General features: G+C 30.4%; 1 protein-coding gene across 1 annotated transcript in view; it reads left to right on the top strand.

The window, feature by feature from the left end:
* cv-2 (crossveinless 2) overlaps positions 1-23149 on the top strand; it is a 199290-nt gene extending 176141 nt beyond the window's left edge. The window contains exons 6-9 of the mRNA XM_065511881.1: positions 6359-6458; positions 11116-11298; positions 15866-16078; positions 20085-23149. Coding sequence (XP_065367953.1) covers positions 6359-6458; positions 11116-11298; positions 15866-16078; positions 20085-21478 — 1890 coding nt within the window. The 3' untranslated portion in view covers positions 21479-23149. The remainder of the gene's footprint in view (positions 1-6358; positions 6459-11115; positions 11299-15865; positions 16079-20084) is intronic.
* The last annotated feature ends 598 nt before the right edge of the window (positions 23150-23747 follow it).

Below are 23747 nucleotides of genomic sequence, written 5' to 3'. Positions count from 1 at the left end.
TCAAATAAATATTTAACATTATTATTTTAAAAGCATAAATATGCATAATTTAACATACAATTATTATTATGATTGGAAACAGCTAAAAAGATACAAAATGAGAAAAAAATACTTAAAAAAAAAGATTTGTTCAAATATTTAGCTGTCGTTGGTTGAGGTTTTTTTGTTCTAAATTTAAAGTTTTTTTTCAGTTTGTTACAGTTTTTTTTTTTTGTTAAATTGTCGTTGTAATGTAGATCACCTTGTATAATTTAGTATTGAAATATGGAGAAAAAACTCAACATGTGATCAGCTTTATACCAAAAAAAAAAAATAATAAATAAATTTGATAAAACAAAAATTGTTAATTGTTATAATTTTCATAAATCAGCAGTAATAAATTACAAGTATTTTGGAGTGATAAACGTTATTTTTTTTTCATTTAAATGATCTTGAATTATTATATGGAAAATTATTTAAAGGTGTCAAATCACAATAATGAGAAGGCCAAATAAAAAAATTATGAAAAGTGGTACTGCTAGAACTTATAAAAAAATTTATAAATAAAAATGATTAACTGTCTCAGAGAAAATGACACAAATTAAGATCATTATATTATAATGTGAAAGTTGCTTTATAAAAATTTTGCCTTTACCTTGCCAAAATGTTAATTTTAATTGATCTTAATATAAATAAATAATACCAAATTGTTTTTTTTGGGAAATTACACTAATTTGAAAGAAAAATACTATTAACTACATATATAATCAGTTAATAATAAGTGTAAAAGCTATATTCGGCAGTGCAGAATCTTATATACACTTCACCAAATTATACTTTAAAATAATAATTTTAAATATTTTTAGATAATCAAAAAAAATGTCTCTTCAAAATTGTTTTTTTAAAATTTTTTTTCAACATTAAACAAAAACAAGTAAGAGATCTACATTCGGCTGTGCCGAATCTTATATAGCCTTCACCAAATTATACTTAAAAATAACTTTATTTAAACAAAATAATTTTTTTTTTTTAATTTTTTTCAGAATTTTTTTAAAAAAAATATATTTTTTTTTCCAAAATGTTTTTTTATTTTTTTAAAAAAAGCTGGAAAAAGGATTTATGACAAAAAAAAATTTTTGAAAAAAAAAAAATTCGGGTTAAAATTTTTCCCGATTTTATACATATATATATCATTGGGTATACTGTCTATATTAATGACTTATTAATCCAGATATAAATAAAAATAGGCCAAAAATCGAGGTTGTCCCGGTTTTTTTCCTTATATCTTAGCCACTTGTAGTCCGATTTTCTCGATTTCTCGACCGAGACTGAAGAATGTATGATGTATCAATCATGTTTGTAAGTTATTTGGGGGCTACGGAAAGTTGATTTCAACATACAAACGGACATGGCTTATCGACTTTGCTATCTATAACGATCAAGAATATATATACTTTGTGGGGTCGCAAATAAAAAATGACATGAGATGACCAAGCCCTCAAATTGCTCGTGCAGAATGTTCAATGCGACATGCGCTGTGTAGAGCCGTCCAACTTTATAGCACATTTCCACAGTGCTATAAAATTGAGGGCAAAAAAATTAACGTTTTTTTCTGATTTAAAGGGGGAAAGTTTTAGCAAATTTTTTTAATTAGCTGTAATATATGGGGGATTTTATGTCAAGTGAACCAACTTTTGAAATCGATGTCTTCCGATCCGGATGAAATTTGCACCAAGATTAGTCCTATTGGATAGTCAGACACAATTTTTCAACAAGATCGGTCAAGACTCTCTGAGTTAGAGAGGGTCAAAATTTTACATTTTGGCCAAACAGATGTTTTTCCTCATCCATGTAACTTATTACCTATTGTTCTTAGCAAAATGTCTCCCAAGTAGTTTAGATAGCTATTTCTTCAATCTTTCGAAAAAAATATTTAAAAAAATAAAAAAAATTTTACTTTTTTTTCCAAAATCTAATACTTTTTTGACTTTCTTTTCAAAATGGATTTTTTTTAATTTTTGTTTTGCTCAAAAGAAAGCTTAGTTCTTTTCATTTAAGACCTTTTTGGTCGCTTAGTGAGATGCAAGTGGGATATCTATCAAAATAAATGTTTTCAAAATCAAACACTTATGGATTCCTAGCCAAAATAAGTGCTCATCTTTTGAGGCCAAGAACGAATCAAGCCAATATTGGATACTCTGTTCCAAAGGGAACGTATCCCAGAGAGAGCGTTCTGCATCATTCAAAACATATAGTAGTCGGACGGAACACTTTCTGGACTATAAAACGGGTGAGGCAAAACTTCCCAACCACTTCTTTCTAAAGGCTTTTTAACAGATATAGCAACACACAGTGGGGCAGAATCGAATTTTTTTTGGAAATAAATCTGGCATTTCTAAACGGCACTTTAAAACTCCGTCATTCAAAAATATTGCACAATGGCAAAATTTTAAAATTCCAATTTTGAAATGCCTATAACTAGGAAATTATAAGAGATAAATAGCACACGCAAGCATGTTTTTTCAAGATCTAGCCGAGCGCTTTCCAAAAATATAAAATTCTTTGAAATCGGATGGGAAACAAAAATTACACGTCTTTAAAAATTTTACTTTGAGCCCCCATAGCGCCGCCCCTGGATTATTTGTAGGGCCCATTTTAATAACTTAAACTCGAATACTCCTTGGCTACACCCAACTCAAATTGTATCCGATCGGACCAGCCGTTTAGAAATGCCAGATTTATTTCCAAAAAATTTCGATTCTGCCCCACTGTGCAACATGTGGTCGAGGGCTGTCGTAATGGAATATCACGGTTTCATATCTGGTCGTTTTTCGGCAAATGCCCGCTTCAAACGAATCATTGCATTCGGTACAGGTTCCCTGTGATGGTTTGGTTAGATTTCAGCAGCTCATAATATATAGGACTATTTTGCTCCTACCAAATATAGAGAATAACCATAGCTCGATGGATATTTGGCTTTGGTGTCGATTCGGCTGATTGGTCGGGCTTCACATACGATCTTTTATGCTTTGGGTTATCGTACTGGATCCATTTTTCATCGCAAGTAATGATTGGATGCAAACATTATTTTCTTTTATAGCATTCAAGCATCATTTCGTCTTTCAAGGTCTCTCGGCTTCAATTCATATGGTACACAATTTCCCTGCTTTTGGATAAACCCTGCTTCTCGCAAACATTTTGAAATTGCTGTTTTAGTAGCTCCCAATGACTTTGCAAAACTCTCGTTGAGTTTTGCAACAATCTTCATGTAGTAATGCCTCCAATTCTTGGTCTTCTAACATTTTTTGACTGGCCTGGGCAACCTTTATCTGCGATGTCAAAATCATCACTTCTCAACCGCACAAACCATATCTCGCAAATTAGAGAAGTAAAGCAAAACTTCCCGCACAAAATTCGACATTTTCGAAGCAAAAAAACTTTATTTTTTACACTATGAAGTTCAATAACTAAGTGGGAATAAGTGACAGATATGTACCCATCTGCATAACGCATTTTTATGTCATACTCGCAATAATATTACTTACATACTTATTCCGGGCCTCTTTCTACCTTGCAGTATAAAGGTTATAATATTATTTATCTTAAATTCCCTTAAATTTTATATTTATTCATTCACATTCATTCAGCCTCGTTCACTAATCTATAAAATTTTGTCTTAAATTTCATTATTTCTAAATAATTATTTATTCCAATATAATTTTTTTTTGCTCTCTCCACCAAAATAATTTGTAATTTGCATAAATCTTATTAAATCAGGCTTAAAATTGTTCTGCTCCTAAGACTCGTTACTCATATGGAAAAAAATATATTTATTATATGCAGTAGTCTGCATACAATTTTATAATCTAAGACTCTATAGATGTGTTTTTAACCAACTTGAACATAATTTTTATCAACTGTCGGCTATAATGGATTTTCCTAGTTAGGAAAAACCAAAAATTAAATGAAAATAGAAACTATAGACAACAAAAAAATTACAGAGTTATATTAAATGAAGTGCGTCAGTACAGCTGCTGTAATTGCTGCTAGAGATATTTAAATTTTTGAGTTTTACAGTGAAGAGCAGAAATATGAGATCACAATAGTATGGCCAGCGGCTTGACAAAAAGAGAAAATAAAATGAAATTTCATCCATTTGCCAAGAAATGTGAATAAAAATGTATTTATCTGTTTTTATGAGCCCCCAAAGATTTGGGGCCTCGGTGTAATTTTTGCAAAAAAGTGATAATTTTCTCAGGCTCATATCTTGCAAACAGTTCGGAATTTTGATTTATTCTCTGAGGCAAAGTTGTAGCCCTTGTCATAAAGAACAAACATTGTAAACATATAAAATCAAAAAAACTTCATCTTCAAGATCAAAATCGAAATCGAAAAAAAAACTTTAAAAAATTCTAAATTAATTTTTTAAGTTGCCTAAAAGTTTAGTTTATAATAGTTTATGGCCCAAAACACTTAATTCCTTCAGTTTTTTCTTACTAACTTATATTGACCTACCTAAAAGTTTTTTGCGATTTTGATCTTGAAGATGAAGTTGTTTTGATTTTAAATGTTCACAATGACAAGGGCTACAACTTTGCCTCAGAGAGTAAATCTAAATTCCGAACTGTTTGCAAGATATTAGCCTGAGAAAATAATCATTTTTTTGCAAAAATGACAACGAGACCCAAATCTTTGGGGTCCCAAAAGTGCATGGCTTTGGGCAAAACTGGGAGACACGGGTCTTTTTTTTTTGTCTATTATCACGTAGTGGTGTCCGTATATGGTTATATTTTTTCGTGTTGCGGTGTATTATTGAACATTATAGTGTAAATAAGTAAGAGAGCTATATTCGGCTGTGCCGAATCACCCAAATTATACTTCCAAATAAAAATTTTAAATAATTTTAGGAAAACAAAATTTATTTTTTTCCCAAAGTTGTTTTTTTTATTAATTTTTTAAATTTAAAAGAAAAATATTTTTTTTTTTGTTTTTTCAATTTCTTTTTTTTTTTTGTGAAAAAAAAATTCGGGTTAAAAAATTTTTTTTCCTATTTTGACCTATTGTAGGTCCAACTTACTATGATCTTACATATGTCGTTGCAAAGGTCTTTGAAATATGTATCTATCATTAGATATCCATATTGTCTATATTAATGTCTTAGTAATCCAGATATAGGTCAAAAATAGGTACAAAATAGAGGTTGTCCTGGGTTTTTACTCATATCTCAGCCATTTGTGGACCGATTTTGCTGATTTTAGATAGGAAACTTCTCGAAAGCATATCTGATAGAATTATTGAAGATTTGGATCCCGAAGATATCTGGGGTCTTCAGAAAATTGATTTCAACAAACAGACGGACAGACGGACATGGCTTAATCGACTCCGCTATCTATAAGGAATCCTTATTAAGGATCCAGAATATATATACTCGATAGGGTCGGAAAATTATATTGTGGAAATTACAAGCGGAATGACGGAATGAAACTTATATATACCCTTCTCACGAAGGTGAAGGTTATAAAAACTAAGTTTTTTTTGCTTCGAAAATGTCGAATTTTGTGCCAACAAAGCGTCATATGAGGGAAGTTTTGTTTTACTTCTTTAATTTGAAGCACTCCGTTTGCATTATTGAATTATTTACAAAAATGTTACTCAACTAAAACTGTCAGCCTACTTTTGCCTAACACTGTATTAATTTTTGAATATTTGCAACAAACCATTAAGTTTAGCAGTTTATTGTACATACATTATATTTGTTTCTTTTTTGTTCAAATCTTTTCTGAAGCCAAAATATTATTGCAAAATATTTCTGTAACGTATTTTTCCACAAAATTTATGGGTCTTTTATTTATTTGCGCTTAAAGATTTCAGTAGTTTTTAGTAGTTACTGAAATTTAAAACGAAAACAAATCATTTAAATAAAAAAAAACAAAAAAATAACTAATAATTTTTATATTAAAACCTCAAGAAAAACAAACATTAAGAGCCATGAAGAAATAAATTTTCTATGCTAATTCAAATTGAAGTTAGAGTTAAAGTTTTAGAGCTGGAGTTTTGAATTTATAAGCTGGGTTTGATTATCATGTGAATATGCTTAAATAAAGTTTATATGAATTAAAAGCCGCTGGGCTTAAAAAATTAAGTAGTTTGAATGGAGTTGGTTAAACATACTCGTAACATGGCTAAAATATGCAATATTCAAACATATTAGAACATTCATTATCTGTATGTATGTAGTTTTGGTGGCAAATTTAGCATCTGTTTTAGAGTAAATAATAATGTTTAAATTTATTGCAAATAAAATTAGCTTTAGTAATTTTACAATAATAAAAATGATTACGCTGTTTAATATCGTTTTCTTTTTCATTATATATTTCAGAATGGTTTCGTTAAGTGCCACCAGGAAAGCTGTCCGCCCATTGATGATTGTTATTTGTTGGAAAAGAAAACCTCCGATACATGCTGCAATAAATGCAAAGGTAAGCATGAGTTTAAATAACAATTTTATATGTTAAAGAAAATAAGCTTATCGAATGTTTCACTATATCAAAAGAAAATTGATTCGAACAAAAATAGATTGGAAATTATTTGAAAATAATTTTCATACAAATTCTTTGGCTTAATCTGTTATATAGAGCCTGATTTGGATTTCTTATTTGTATGAAATTCACTTAAGGCCTGTTTAAAAACACGACCGTAAAACAATTTTAAAATTTTTGTATGGAAAACACTAAAAAATCATTTGAAAACTGAAAACTTTTCATAGAAAAATTTTAAAATTGTTTTTAAATTATTTTATGCGAGTTTTTCATACAAAATTAAAAAAAAAATATTTGTCCTTATTTTTAAATCTTTATAACTTCTTTACTCATTTATTTGTTACTTATTATACCCTCCACCACCATAAGTGGTGAATGAGGGTATATATAAGTTTGTCATTCCGTGTGTAACATTGAGAAATATTCATCTGAGACCCAACAAAGTATATATATTATTGATCCTTATGAAATTTTAAGTCGATTGAGCCATGTCCGTCTGTCTGTCCGTCTGTCTGTCTGTCTGTCTGTCTGTGTAAAACACGCTCACGTCCAAAATAGACAAACAAAATGGTTAAACTTGCAAAAAGAATGTTTATTGTTCTCCTAAGCAGTTTGGTATTGAAAATCAGCGAAATCGGTACAGTGGAACCAAAGTTATGAATGAAAATGTGGGACAACCTCAAAAAAAAATTGATAATTTTCACATATTTTTGGACATTTTTTGTAAATATATTGCAGCTAATATCATAAAATTTTGCACTCGTTACTTTTATGATAAAAGGAGTAACTCTGGTGAAAATTATAAGAATCGGTCCATGATTTCTCCTAGCCCCCATACAAATTTCTTCCCGAAATATGGTTCTATGGTCTATAAATGCCTACAAAATAGGAATATCCACATGAAATTCAGCGAAAATAAGTTTCGTGGTAAAAGAAATTATATTACAAAATTTTTCGTGGATCGGCCCATATTTGACCATAGCCCCCATATAAAGTACACTTCCGAAAATCTCTTAAATAGGCATAAATGTCTTATAAATATCGCTATCAAGTTGAAATTCGACATGAATAATCCCCATATATACCAAAATTGCTGTACCTAATTCTATGAAAATCGGCCGATAATTGGTTATAGCTCCCATATAAGGACCACTTCCAAAAAACACAATAACCTACATAAATATCTAAAAAATATCAATATCAAAACAAAATTTCACACGCATCCATAGTTTATATTTAGAAATCATACTACTGGATTTTGTGAATATCGGTCCATATTTGACCGTAGCTCCCATATAAGGTCCACTTCCAAAAATCAGTTAAGTACTCATAAAACTTTTATAAATACATTTATCATGCTAAAATTCGACAAAAATTATACTCACATATATAGATATCACTGTACCAAATTTTATGCAGATTGGCCGATAATTGGTCATAGCTCCCCTATAAGGCCCATTTCCGAAAAAAGATATTAAAAACATATCGATATCACAATGAAATTACGCACAGATCAGTAATTTGTATACAGTAATCATACTTCTGGATTTTGTGAATATCAGTCCATATTTAACCATAGCTCCCATATAAGGTCCACTCCCGAAAATCACTAAAATCCTCATAAATTTCTTACAAATATAGTTAACAGGTTGAAAATCTAAACAAATTTATTCAATATATACACAAATCGATGTACCAAATTTTATGATGATAGGCCCATAAATGGTCATAACCTCCATATAAGAACTACTTCAGGAAAACACATTACCCTGCACAAATATCCATAAAAATCTACACTCAACCAAAATTTTACACCGATGAGTAATTTGTATCCAAGAATCGTACTACAAGATTTTTTAAATATTGGTGCATAATTCGGCATAGCTCCCACATAAGATCCATTCTTGTTAATAGCGTTGTTTATATGAAATTCTACAAAAATAGCCCTAAAATACTTAGGACCATAATAGGTCATAGCATCCATATATTAAATAAAAATAGTATACAGATCAGTAATTTGTATTCAAAAATCATAATACTGAATTTTGTGAATATTGGCCCATAATTGGCACCAGCTCTCATATAAATACATAAAAATCACGTTAAAATATTTTATAACAATCGAACGATAATAGGTCATAGCTAACACATAAGTCCCACAACCAAATATTTTGAAATTTGTCTAAATATATTTGTATACCCTTTTTTATACTCTGTTTCTTCACTTGAGGTTAAAAGGGAAAAATGTTGAGGTCCAGACTTAAACTCGACAACACTTCCCCTTTGCGCATGTGAAATTTCATTAAAATCGGACTAAGGGTTTAGAAGTTACAGATTTGTTTCCCTCTTTTTATACCCTCCACCACCATAAGTGGTGAATGAGGGTATATATAAGTTTGTCATTCCGTGTGTAACATTGAGAAATATTCATCTGAGACCCAACAAAGTATATATATTATTGATCCTTATGAAATTTTAAGTCGATTGAGCCATGTCCGTCTGTCTGTCCGTCTGTCTGTCTGTCTGTCTGTGTAAAACACGCTCACGTCCAAAATAGACAAACAAAATGGTTAAACTTGCAAAAAGAATGTTTATTGTTCTCCTAAGCAGTTTGGTATTGAAAATCAGCGAAATCGGTACAGTGGAACCAAAGTTATGAATGAAAATGTGGGACAACCTAAAAAAAAAATTGATAATTTTCATATATTTTTGGACATTTTTTGTAAATATATTGCAGCTAATATCATAAAATTTTGCACTCGTTACTTTTATGATAAAAGGAGTAACTCTGGTTAAAATTATATGAATCGGTCCAAGATTTCTCCTAGCCCCCATACAAATTTCTTCCCGAAATATGGTTATATGGTCTATAAATGCCTACAGAATAGGAATATCCACATGAAATTCAGCGAAAATAAGTTTCGTGGTAAAAGAAATTATATTACAAAATTTTTCGTGGATCGGCCCATATTTGACCATAGCCCCCATATAAAGTACACTTCCGAAAATCTCTTAAATAAGCATAAATGTCTTATAAATATCGCTATCAAGTTGAAATTCGACATGAATAATCCCCATATATACCAAAATTGCTGTACCTAATTCTATGAAAATCGGCCGATAATTGGTTATAGCTCCCATATAAGGACCACTTCCAAAAAACACAATAACCTACATAAATATCTAAAAAATATCAATATCAAAACAAAATTTCACACACATCCATAGTTTATATTTAGAAATCATACTACTGGATTTTGTGAATATCGGTCCATATTTGACCATAGCTCCCATATAAGGTCCACTTCCAAAAATCAGTTAAGTACTCATAAATCTCTTATAAATACATTTATCATGCTAAAATTCGACAAAAATTATACTCATATATATAGATATCACTGTACCAAATTTTATGCAGATTGGCCGATAATTGGTCATAGCTCCCCTATAAGGCCCATTTCCGAAAAAAGATATTAAACTTAAAAAGTATTAAAAACATATCGATATCAAAATGAAATTACGCACAGATCAGTAATTTGTATCCAGTAGTCATACTTCTGGATTTTGTGAATATCGGTCCATATTTAACCATAGCTCCTATATAAGGTCCACTATATAATGTCCAATCACTAAAATCCTCATAAATTTCTTACAAATATAGTTATCAGGTTCAAAACAAATTTATTCAATATATACAAAAATCGATGTTCCAAATTTTATGATGATAGGCCCATAATTGGTCATAACCTCCATATAAGAACCACTTCAGGAAAACACATTAACATGCACAAATATCAAAAACAAATCTATACTGAACCAAAATTTTACACCGATCAGTAATTTGTATCCAAGAATCGTACTACAAGATTTTTAAAATATTGGTCCATAATTCGCCATAGCTACCATAAAAGGTCCACTCTTGAAATTCTACAAAAATAGCCCTTAAATACTTAGGACCATAATAGGCCATAGCATCCATATATTAAACCAAAATAGTACACAGATAATTGGCCACAGCTCTCATATAAATACATAAAAATCACGTAAAAATATTTTATGACAATCGAATCATAATAGGTTATAGTTCCCACATAAGTCCCACAACCAAATATTTTGAAATTTGTCTAAATATATTTGTATACCCTTTTTTATACTCTGTTCCTTCACTTGAGGTTAAAAGGGAAAAATGTTGATCCAAACGTATTAACTAATTATTAAGTATATAAATTGTTAAATTTCATACGTTCTAATAGGAATTTCCGTTATAAATTGCTGAATTAGGCACGGCCGAATATAGTACTCTTACTTGTTTATAATCTGTTTCTTCAGTGAAGAATCTTCCCTTGAGGTTAAAAAGGAAAAATGTTGATCCTAACGTATTAACTTATTATTAAGTATATAAATTGTTAAATTTAATATGTTCTAATAGGAATTTCAATTATAAATTGCTGAATTAGATCTGCGTAAACTAGTTTTACTAACAATTGTTATATTATTTCAGTTGTCATACCATCATATTTAGGTGGAGGGTATTTAAGATTCGGCACGGCCGAATATAGTACTCTTACTTGTTAATTATGCTTTTATGTAATTTTAGGTTGCATTTTTCGTGGAGTCCCCTATGGCAGTGGCTCAGAATGGACGGACCCTGAAGACCCGTGTAAATCATACAAATGCGTTGGCAGTGTTGTTACAGAAACAATAATGAAATGCTATACACAGTGTGATGACAGTCAATTGACAAAACCAAAACCGGGAGAATGTTGTCCAACATGTCAAGGTAAATATTTATTTACTAAATTTTATATGAATTCAAATTATTTGAAAGGTTACAGAATAGTAAATTAAATCACAGACAGTTTGAGGATCATTTCTAGACAAATGAATAATTGTTGCAATTCAAAATGGTGTAATTTATATGAATTTCCTTTTAACTCTTTTTTCTTATCGAAAATTGTGTAGAACATTTGTTTGCATAAAAGATTTTTTTTATAGAATTTTTTTCTATAACAAAATTTTCTATAGCAAAATTGTATATAACACAATTCGTGAATAACACAATTTTCCATACAAAATTTTGTGTATAACAGATCTAAATTACTGTTGAAAAACCCTTGATATTGAGTTATTTACAAAAATAAATAAAATCGAATAAAGTTTAGAGGTTGAATATTTTATTTGAAATTTCCAGTTTTGGGTCAAGGTAATAATATTTTCAAAAAAAATCTAATTGAAAATAGCTTTTGTAATTCATTTATTCATAGATGTTTCTATAAAATATTCCGATATATTGATACCAAACAAATTATAAAATTTCATAAATATATCACAGAGTTTCGAATTAATTAATTCAATTTGAGCTTAATTCACTTAAATCTTAATTCATTCCATAAGTTTATTCCCAACATCTAATTATTTAGCTTCATTTAAAAGTATTTTATTCAAACAGAATTCATTTATCGATGAATTAATTCATATCAGAATTTGTTCAACCTTTGAATGATTCAATGTTGATTCAAATTGAATTAAAATATTTTGTTCATCATTAAGGTTTGTTTTTGTTTAATATTTTTGTAATAGATTTGAATTAAAGTAAAATAAAATAATTTAATAGGGAATTAATTCTATTATGGTGAATGTGTTACATCGGTTTCAATGTTGCGAGATATGGTTTCTGCGATCCTGAAGTGGTGATTTTGATATGGAAGACAAAGACCGCCCAGGCCAGCCAACAAAGTTTGAAGACCAAGAATTTTAGGCATTATTCCATGAAGATTGTTGTAAAACTTGTGATGCAGTTTTTTTCCATCGGGGGTATACTTAGTCTGTCCAGGTTCTTCAAAGGTCTGCTTTCTTTGAAATCTTGGATCTTTGGAATATGTTTCTTAACAGACGAAGCTTCTAATATAGGATTCGACGAGATAAACGCTTCGGCTCTCGATCGGCTAACGCCTATTTATTCGGAAATCCGAGGGGATAAATTCTTCAGCACTCGTCAGCTAACTACAACTTATTGACTATACTAGCTAATGAGTACAATTCGACGAAATAAATGCTTCGGTACCTTCGAGACCTTGAAAGAAGATTTTGCATGTCCGAAATGATGATTGAATGCTATGAAAGGAAATAATTGTTTCACCAAATCATTACTTTCGACGAAAAGTGCATCCGTTACGTTAAGTCGGATGTAACAGATCGTACGCGAAGCCCGTCCAACCAACCGAACCGACACCTAGACCAAATATCCATGGAGCTATGGTAATGCCATGTATTTGGTGGATGCTAAAAGGGTATATCGAGCCCTTAGCGCCAAATTATCGTAAGCGACAAAACTCAAATTTTACAGGAGAAGGTTTTTTTTGATTATTTTGAAATTTATACATAGAATTAAAAATGTTATGATGCGATATAATCTAATTTCGTTCAAGCTATTTGCTTATTTTTCAAAAATATTTATAACTTTTGACAATTAAAAATTGACAAATACAAATTTTTCGAATTGAAATTAAATTTTTATTTATGAATAGTTTTTAATGAAATTTCACAAATATGTAGATTTTTCTATTTAAAATGGAAAAATAAAAACGAATTTTGAAATTTTTTATCAGCAATCCCGCAATACACAAAAAAGTGTTGAAAAAAATCCAAAAATGGGAATTTTTAGTTTTTTGGCTATAATATCCATACTAGGGTAGAGGTTATCGGAAGCCTTTACAAAATAATTAGAAAGATATTAGGCCACCTAAAATTGGTTACTGTATTTTGATATCGAATATGCGATTTTAGAATTTTTGCCCTAAAATTTAATTTTACATAAAAATAGGTGTTTTTTGAATGGACCTGGTCCCCTCGATAACAAAAATTTTTTAATTTTTTTTCATTTAATATATTTTATGAAAACTTAGCATTCAGAAAGTATATATTCCTTATACATCCTCTTAGAAATTTTTTGAGATAACTTAAAAAGAAAAAAGTACTTTTTCCCCAGAAAATAAGCGAAAAATCGTCTTTTTAAAATTTTTTAAATTCGAATGCATATAACTTTGGACTTAATCATTATTTTTAAACAATTCTTTTTCTATTTGACACATAAATGTTTTGTTACTCCAACAAATGAAAATTGGGGAATATCGGAAAATATTTGGATCCGCTGTTATCAAAAAACTGGAGTGTGGTGGGTAAACATTTTGAAAATTTAATTTTCAAATGCGAATATTTGACAGCTAGGACAAGGTTTTTTATAGAAGATTATACGTGTGTAATTTTTTTGAAATCGGAACACAAACGAATAAATTGAATCGTTTTAAAAATATAACATGCCCGAGGTGTCCTACTTTGAGGACCTTTGGTCGCTCCCCCAGTGGGCCCGTGAGATCAAGGTTCAAAACTTAATCTCGACTTTTTCTTTGCGCATGTGAAATTTCATTCAAACCAATCTAACCATTTAGAAGTTACAGATTTATTTCCCTCTTTTTGTTCGATACCACTGTGTGTCGCTTACGATAAAATTCGTTTTCTGTCAAATATATTGACTTACGATAAAATCTTACCCCCTATAATTTTGAAGTTATTATCAATTTAGATTCATAAAATTTTAATTTTTGCAATAAAAAAAAATTTTGAAAATGTCGCTTAAGATAATTTGGCGCTAAGGGCTCGATGTTATGAGCTACTGAAATCTGGTCAGATCATCACATGCAAAATGTACTATTTGTTTCGATCGATGCAGTACGCTCTCTCTGGGATACGCTTCACTTTGGAACAGAGATATTGGCTTGAGTCGTTCTTGGCCTCAAAAGATGAGCAGTTCTTTACACTCGGTATCCATATGTTGCCAGAAAGAAGGCAAAAGTTCATAGCTAACAATAACCAATACTTTGAATAATTTTATATTGTACAAATATTTCAAAATAAAAGCTAAACATTATTGAAATTTTTTTGAAAATATTTTGCAAATTTGACCCAAAATTCGTAACTAATAAACGTTATCCGATTATGAAAAAATTTTCAGCTTATGGTTTTTAGATGACAGAGAATAATGTTTGATCTTTGGAGCAGAGAAAATCCAAGAAGTGCAAATAAAGACCCACCGTAATGTCCATGCAAATATGTACTTATATAAAGATTTTCAAGCAGAGGATCTGATGTTTTGAGAAAATTGGATTTTTTTTACTTTTCACATATGTATGTAATCTGTAGAGAATTATCTTTCTAAACCTCAAAATTAATATGTTGAAAATAAAATCACAATCATAAAATTTAATGTCACACATAATGTGCCAACATGCCATAACCTTGTAGCCACAAATATTCTTGCTGTTGATCAGTACGAAGTGATCTTGTCGTCATTTTTGTCCCCTAAACTAAGGCAGTTGTTGTTTATTGTCTAACTTTATTAAAATCATGTTCGAACATGTAGCAACTTGTTGTGGTTTTGTTCAAACAAAACCAAACAACAGTAACAGCTACATACAACTGCCACTACTGTTCTCTAATATGTCATGTACTCGTACGAATGTCTTGATTCTCATATTCATTTTCATTCAAGCTTAAATAAACACGAAACAACACAACAATAACAATTAAAGAAATTAATACAAAAAAATAAATAAAAAAATGAAATATTTTTTGTGTGGTCTCTGGAATAAGGCCTGTTCTGTGGCACGGCCAACAAGAACAAAAGAAACTTAAGAACAATGAAATCGTGATTTCACCATTGAATGCAACATGATTGAAAACATGACTTTTTTTGTTGTTGCTGCTGTCTTATTATCCCTTTTTTAAGAGTCTCATAATTAACTTAACACAGCAGCAGCAACAAACCAAAAAATAAAAAAAAACACAACAGCAGACATAATGTTGCTGACTTATTTACGGTTTCCTTTGTTTACCTGAATACCCTGCTTCAAAAATGATTAAGACACTTAAGTTTGTCATTATGTTTACCAACATGAAGTAGGTACGTGTCATCATGTGAACTATCTTTTCCAAAACTAATCAAAAATAATGATTGCTCATTCCATGTCAGGAACAACTGAATTCTTAAAGATCTGTGGTAAAAATGCTTATAACAAAATCATAAATATTTGTTTTCTAATGGCAAGCGATCTCTGATCCATGACGTTTTCACGAAAATTTACACCGATAGCCTCAATTTTTTGTTTAATACCTTTGGTCGTTCCTGTCAATGTAGGAATATTAAACATTTTGAATTCATTTAAATCTTGTTCTAATCTGATAAACAACTATAGCGAAGGGTTTATAAAATTCGTTTCAGCTGCATTAAAAGTTTATTTAAGTTTTCTTATGTTTATTTATTTTCTCTCTTTTTATCTGTTTACAAAAAGGTTGCAAGATCAATGGACAAATAGTTTTGGAAGGCCAAGAGGTTGTCGCCTCAATCGATGATCGTTGTTTGGTGTGTCAATGTACGGGTAATCAATTAAAGTGCGCCAAAAAAACATGTCCTGTTCTACAATGTCCCATTTCAAAACAGAAACTACATCCCAACGAATGCTGTCCACGTTGTACCGAACAAAGGGAATTTATGCCACTACCAGGTGAGAAATATAGTAGATAAACAAACATTATTTTAAAAGTTTTTGAATTTAAAAAGGAAACCAATTAATTTGTTTTCAGTTTAAGCTAAAAAATTAGTTTTCAGTTTTTCTAAAAAGATATAAACGTAAAAACTTTTATTTTCAAATCTGCAATTTCTAAAAAATTAATAATTTATCTTCAGGGTTTTATTAAGGATATTGTTACGTGTTTACCTTTTAAAAACGGTGGTTTATTTCCTTTAAATAAACCTTATTCTTTTGATTGCAAATAATAGCAGTTTAGTAGTTTAAAATTGTAACAACTCATTATTTATTCAACAATTTTAATAGTCACTTTCTTTTAATGTACATACTTATTACACACTTTAAAAACACAAGTATATACTGGTAAAAGAGTTGATGTTATTTCTAACTAATAACGATTGCAACCACTGCCACTATTTATACACAGCACCATCTTCCTTCCAGTAGTGGTCAACTCAAAGCAGCTATTCAATGTTCAAATGTGTATGTTCCTCAAGTATGTTAATAATGTCCACAATTATAAGTATCCAGAAATGAAAATGTTGAGAAACATGATGTAACTTGAAACCAGCCGTTATTATATATGAATTAAAATACAATTTCGAAACAGTATATGCATTATCTTTCTAAAAAGATATAAAAGTCAAAAATTGATTTGAAAGTTTTCAAATTATTAAAAAAAACAAATAAGTGAGCTATATTCAGCTGTGCCGACTCTTATATACCCTTCACCAAATTATACTTCAAAATAATTTTTTTAAATATTTTTAGGTAAACAAAATTTAATTGTTTTTCAAAATTTTTTTTTTGAAATTGTTTTTTTTTTAAAAAAGTTTTTTGGAAATTTTATTTTGTTAAAAATTTTTTTTTTTGTAAAAAAATTGTATGACAAAAACAATGTTTTGATGAAAAAAAATTCGGGTTAAAAAATATTTTTCCCGATTTTGACCCATTGTAGGTCCAACTTACTATAGCTTTATCTACATCGTTGCAATGGACTTTGAAATATCTATCATTAGATATCCATATTGTCTATATTAATGACTTAGTAATCCAGATATAGATCAAAAATAGGTCAAAAATCGAGGTTGTCTCGGTTTTTTGCTCATATCTCAGTTATTTATGGACCGATTTTGCTGATTTTAAATAGCAAACTTCTCGAAAGCATGTCTGACAGAATTATTGAATATTTGGATCCCGAAGATATCTGGGGTCTTCAAAAAATTGATTTCAACAGACAGACGGACGGACAGACAGACATGGCTTAATCGACTCCGCTATCTATAAGGATCCAGAATATATATACTTTATAGGGTCGGAAATGAAAAATGTAGAAATTACAAACGGAATGACAAACTTATATATACCATTCTCATGATGGTGAAGGGTATAATAAAGGAAAATTTATAATAGAAAACATTATATTCATCTTGGAAATATGTTTATATGCGATACCATTTTCACTTTTTTGAAATTCATAAAAGCTCTGATGTGAATTTCTATTTGACTAGGGTAACGTTTAGACCTTCTCATCTGTGACGAAAAATAGAACAATTTATAGTATTAATATTTTATTAAACAAATTTCAACAATTGTAGAAGTACTTTTTAAAATTTTATTAAGGATATGTAAGAGAATAAAGAAGACAATAAGAATTAGGCCAATAGCTCTCATAATTCTTCCTATGATTTTAACTTTAAGGATTTCGACAAAATCCCAATATGACATTATTTTATACTTAGTTCTTTAATTTTAGTAAAAGAAATTCAGAATATTATTACTTAATAGAAAGGAATTATATATTGAAAAATTAACACTTTCACCACTTGGGCCCTTGATTTGGTCCCTTTGTGATACCCTAAAGAATCATATTGAGGTCCTCGAAACAGGTCCTTCACATATCGAAGCAACCTGATGCACGTATGTATCTTCCAAATATCCACACTCGATATATCCCTAGACTATGCAGGAAAAGACTTCCAATTGTCCGATAAAGCAGGGCATTGACCAGACTCAAAGAGTTCGCGCTATATAAATGATTTACAGCATGAAAACGAAACACCAAACAATTGATAGATCTCGTCGTCTTGCGGGCCTGCTTTTGCCACTTCATGCGCTACAATTATTTCAGGTACAGAGTGACCCGTCATCCAGGATAGCTACAAAGTAGAATGCCTCGCCATTTCGTTAAGAGACACCCGGCATTCCAATACCAATCTGAATGTTGACCTAATTTTTGTCATCCCATGTAAAATTTTTGAGCAAAACAGACAAATATGGTAATTTATACTAAATGATTAGCAATAAATTCGGTCATCACAATCAAATCGGTAACAGTATTATATTGGTGGTGGGTATATAATATTTGGTACAGTTAAACACTTTAAATTATTATACCCTTCACCTTCGTGAGAAGGGTACACGCAGAGAAAAAATATAGTTGGGCATGGTTACTGTAACCATTTCAATATTGTTACAAGTTTTTTAACTATATTATAGTCACAGTAACCATTTACATGATTGTGGTAACCATAATATGGTTAACTTACGATTCACATGATTGTCTCAACCATATATATGGTTACAGTAAACATATATATGTTTGTGACAACCATTTATGTGATGAAGGACTTATCATATTATGGTGCTCTCGGCTTAAGGCTTATCATAATCTGAGAACAACATATTATGATAAAATTATTCATCATAAATATGGTTGCCACAAACATTTATATGTTTACTGTAACCATATATATGGTTGAGACAATCATGTGAATCGTAAGTTAACCATATTATGGTTACCACAATCATGTAAATGGTTACTGTGACTATAATATAGTTAAAAAACTTGTAACACTATATAAATGGTTACAGTAACCATGCCCAATTATATTTTTTCTCTGCGTGTATATATAAGTTTGTTATTCCGTCTATAATTTCTACATTTTTCAATTGCGACCCTATAAAGTATATATATTCTGGATCCTACCTATCTATAGCGGAGTCAATTAAGCCATGCCCGTCTGTCTGTTGAAATCAACTTTCCGAAGCATCAAAATCTCCGGAATTCTTCTGGCTCGGTTGCTATTTAAAATCGAGAAAATCGGTCCACAAATGATATAAAGAAAAAACCAGGACAACCTCGATTTTTTACCTATATCTCGATTACTAAGTCATTAATATAGATAATAAATCCTTATTATCTAATGATAGATATTTCAAAGACCTTTGAAGATCATAAGACCATACTAAGTTGGTCCTACAATGGGTCAAAATCGGAAAAATTTTAACCCGAATTTTTTTTACCAAAAGTTTTTTTTCGCTAAATATTAAAAAAAATATTTTTTTTTTAAATTTAAAAAAACAATTCGAAAAAATTAAAAAAACAACTTTGAAAAAAAAAAATTTATTTACCTAAAAATATTTAAAATTTTTATTTTGAAATATAATTTGGTGAAGGGTATATAAGATTCGGCACAGCCGAATATACATACAGCCTCAAAAGTGAATAAACACCAGCGAATTTTTTGATTTTTTTAAAGATCATGAAAATCATTATAGTCCGACTTGAATCTTTTTTTTCACAACCGTATTATTCAAACCCAATCTCCATCAAAACCGAAACTTTAAAATTTTAATCGATGGATAGATTTTAGAATTTTCATTATCTAAAAAAAAGTCAAATAACTTTTGGTGTATACTCACTTTTGAGGCTCACTGTAGCTCTCTTACTTGTTTTTGGATAATTTTTGTTCCAAAAGTATAAAAGGGTTAATCTGTTAGGGAAACTCTAAAATTTTAAAACAAATTGTTTGCAAAAACTGAAAACAAATCATAAGTTTCCGTATAAATTCGTTTCCAAACTTCAAAGCTAATGCGAAACGGGTTAACATTATCCGATTTCTAATATGAATTCTGAAAAATTAGCCCAACATGTTTTTACTCACATTCTAAATAATTTTCTCATTTTCTATCTTTCCAGGAAAATGCATTTTCAATCATAAAATCTTCAATGACAAAATCCAATTCATGCCCGATCGCTGCACAAACTGCACTTGCACGAATGGCACCAGCATCTGTGAGCGTAAAACCTGTCCCATACTTGAATGTTCACCCGAATATCAAGAGCTCGACGGTTGTTGTCCACGCTGTATAACATCGGAGGTGCGCAGTGAATGCATATCGAATGGTGTGAGTTATCAAAATAATGAAACCTGGAATTTGGGTCCTTGTCGTTCGTGTCGTTGTACAGCGGGTAATATACGGTGTTCGGAAATGCGTTGTGCGGCCATTAAGTGTCGCTCGAACGAGGAGCTGAAAGTGTTGCCGGGTGAATGTTGTCCCAAGTGTATAGAGACGGCTGGGACGTGTACCGTGTTTGGAGATCCTCATTTTAAAACATTTGATGGTAAATTCTACAGTTTCCAGGGTTCGTGTAAATATTTGCTGGCTTCGGATTGTCGTGATCATAGCTTTTCGATACGACTGACTAATGATGGTCGGGGTACGAATACCTCGTCATGGACTAAAACGGTGACATTGAAAATGCGTGGCATAAGAGTGAATTTGGGCCAAAAGATGCGAGTCAAGGTGAATGGTAGCCGAGTGGTGTTGCCCTATAGCCAGGGGGCCATTACCAGCATAGAACGTTTAAAGGAGAGTATAATACTGAAAACCGAATTGGGTTTGAGCATAGAATGGGATGGCAACAATTATTTGCAAATCATGGCTCCCTCTTCTTACAAACGCCGACTGTGTGGCTTGTGTGGCAATTACAATGGCTTGGCCCGTGATGATCTTACCAGTCGAGATGGTGTCAATCACACAGAGGTATGGCGTTTTGCCAATTCCTGGAAAGTAGGCGGCCCCAAGGCCTGTTCACGCAAAAAGGAAAATATAGCTGTTCAGCCCATGTGTAAACAAAGAAAAACCAATGCCTTGTGTCGTCCCCTGCGCATTGCCGAAGTCTTTGGCAATTGCAATGATCGCTTAAATCCCAACAACTATATTGATTCGTGTAAAATGGACGTATGTGAGTGTCCGGAAGGCATGTGCCATTGCGATAGTTTTGCCGCCTATGCACGCGAATGCCAGCGTTTGGGGGTAACCTTGCCGGATTGGCGTTCATCTACCATGTGTCCGTATGGTATGTGGAAGAGGGATTTCAATACTACACTACATCTACTGCAGGACAATCCCTACTATGGTGACTTGAGTTTTCTGCGCAAGCCCATGGCCGCCCAAAGGGCACAGCGTAAGCACAAAAAGGCACAACATAATTATAATGAAATCCAAAGAAATTTCATTGACAAACATGTACCGAAAGTTTTATTAACATCGAAGACTCCAGATCGCACACCACTACCGTTACATTGAACAGGTGGGAGAGGCAGAAAAAGAAAAATCGGAAGTGAAGTGAAAGCGTTTTTCGGTGTGAGCAGAAATAAGCGTTACGGTTTTGTTAACTATACTCTATTGTAATAATTAAAAAATTTAAATTAAACAAAAATAGCTATAGATCAAATTTTATAAAAATTTTCTCCTGCTATGATTAGGGAGCAAGGAAATGGCTTGTAGCTGAAGTAAGGTCTCTGGATCTAAAAAAAAGAAAATTGATTTCTCTCTCTAACATTTCATTGCAGTTCTAAATCTAAAGAGCATATTTATATTTTTATAACTGATTCCTTTTCTAAGTATACAAAAGAGAGAGAGAGAGAGATAGAGAGTGAGACAAAGCTTTTAAATATAAAGTCATTTCTTTCTCCCCTATTTAACCCTAAAAAAAGAGAAAAATTTATTTTTCTAATAACCTGATTATTAAGAGCATATTGCTTTTGTTGTATATTTCTTTTTTATATAAATTAATTTAATTTTTTAAAATTTAGCTTTTTTAGAAAATTTTATTTTGTTTATTTTCGTTAAAATGGCTCTTGTTTTTTAAACAACATTCTGAATGTAATTTTTGTGAACGTTTTTCTATCCTTTTTCCGATTAAATTTTATATGTAAAGTACTGGGCGTTGAACCTGCAAACATAAGGTATCAAATTGTATTTTCAAGATCTATCCCAAATAGGAACTAGCTCTATAAAGAGAAACATTACAAAATTGTACAACTTATTCATTAATTATAAATCTCATAAAATATGGACTTATTTCCAAAATTGTGTAGATTTAATTTAGTGCCAAAAATAAGTTTAAAAATAGGCCCGAAATAGGCCAACATTATTTTTAGAAATTAAATTATTTCACATTTCTTTAAGTCATTTAAAGGCTTGTTTCAAAGCTTTAAAGCTTGGCCAATTGTTAACTGACATTTTGAACTATAAATATGTATTTGTTCGATTTTTAGTTTCAAGGAAACTAAACTAAAAGTATATCAAGTTTCAGTAGCTTTATTTCAGAATGCGGTTCTTAATTCAGTTTAAAACCGTGAATTATAGTTGCACTACTATTAATTTAATTTTTTATTTAAAGGACATGTTTCAACATTTAAAATTCTTTCAAGTTTCCAAAAATTCTTATGAAAGCATCCATCCGATAGCGAACAGCAGCGAGATGCGATATCACCTTTTCTCAATCCAATTTAAAAACTATGGCTTCTTGAAAATTTGGAAAAGCTTAAAAATGTCTAAAAGTGTTTATAACTTTAAAACTATACAATCTACAACTTTAATATTGACTTCGTTTTATATAGGTTATGAATACATATTATTTATTTCAATAGTCAAAAGTCATTTCTTGAGATAAAAAAAAAAACTAGATATCTCTAAACAATTTTCTATGTTCCTGCAAAGTTTCATAACCTTATTTTATGTGAAAGTTATGAACCAAAATGAAGCAAGTTTTTCCTACGAAATAATCTTAAATCCATTTTAGCTTATGATGTGGTCTATTTTGAAACCCTGTACCTCTATTAATATTTAAACAGGGTGGATAGTATCACACTCAATAATTTTCACCGATTTAAATCAAGTGCTGATTTCAATGGACCCACTATATGTCAATTTGTGTTTGTTGGATTATTCATATGAATTTTATGGATAAACTACACCATTTCCAATTGTATTTCAGAAGTTTCTAATTGCATTTCAAAAATTTCCAATTGAATTTCAGAAATTTCCAATTGAAGTATAGAAGTTTCCAATTATATTTCAGAATGTTCTAATTATATTTCTGAATATTCCAATTATATTTCAGAAGTTTCCATTTATATTTCAGCATTTTCTAATTGTATTTCAGAAATTTCCAATTGTATTTCAGAAATTTCCATTTGTATTTCAGAAGTTGTAATTTATTCTTAAAAAGTTTCCAATTGTATTTCAGAATTTTCCAATTGTATTTCAGAAATTCCTATTTGGATTTCAGAATTTTCTATTTGTATTTCAGAAATTTCCATTGATATTGCTCTTAGAATTTTCTGAAATATAAATCGAAATTTCTGAAATACATTTGGAAAATTCTGAAAAACAATTGGAAATTTCTGAAATACAATTAGAACCTTTTTAAGTATAAATTAAAACTTCTGAAATACAAGTGGAAATTTCTGAAATACAATTGGAAAGTTCTGAAATATAATTGGAAATTTCTGAAATATAATTGGAAATGGTGTAGTTTTTATTAGCTCATAACTCCCTAATAGAGTGT

This window comes from Calliphora vicina, chromosome 5 (genome assembly GCF_958450345.1).
Source record: "Calliphora vicina chromosome 5, idCalVici1.1, whole genome shotgun sequence".
NCBI classification, from domain to species: domain Eukaryota; kingdom Metazoa; phylum Arthropoda; class Insecta; order Diptera; family Calliphoridae; genus Calliphora; species Calliphora vicina.
The sequence above is the reverse complement of the archived record's forward strand: the minus strand, read 5'-3'. Positions and strand labels throughout refer to the sequence as shown.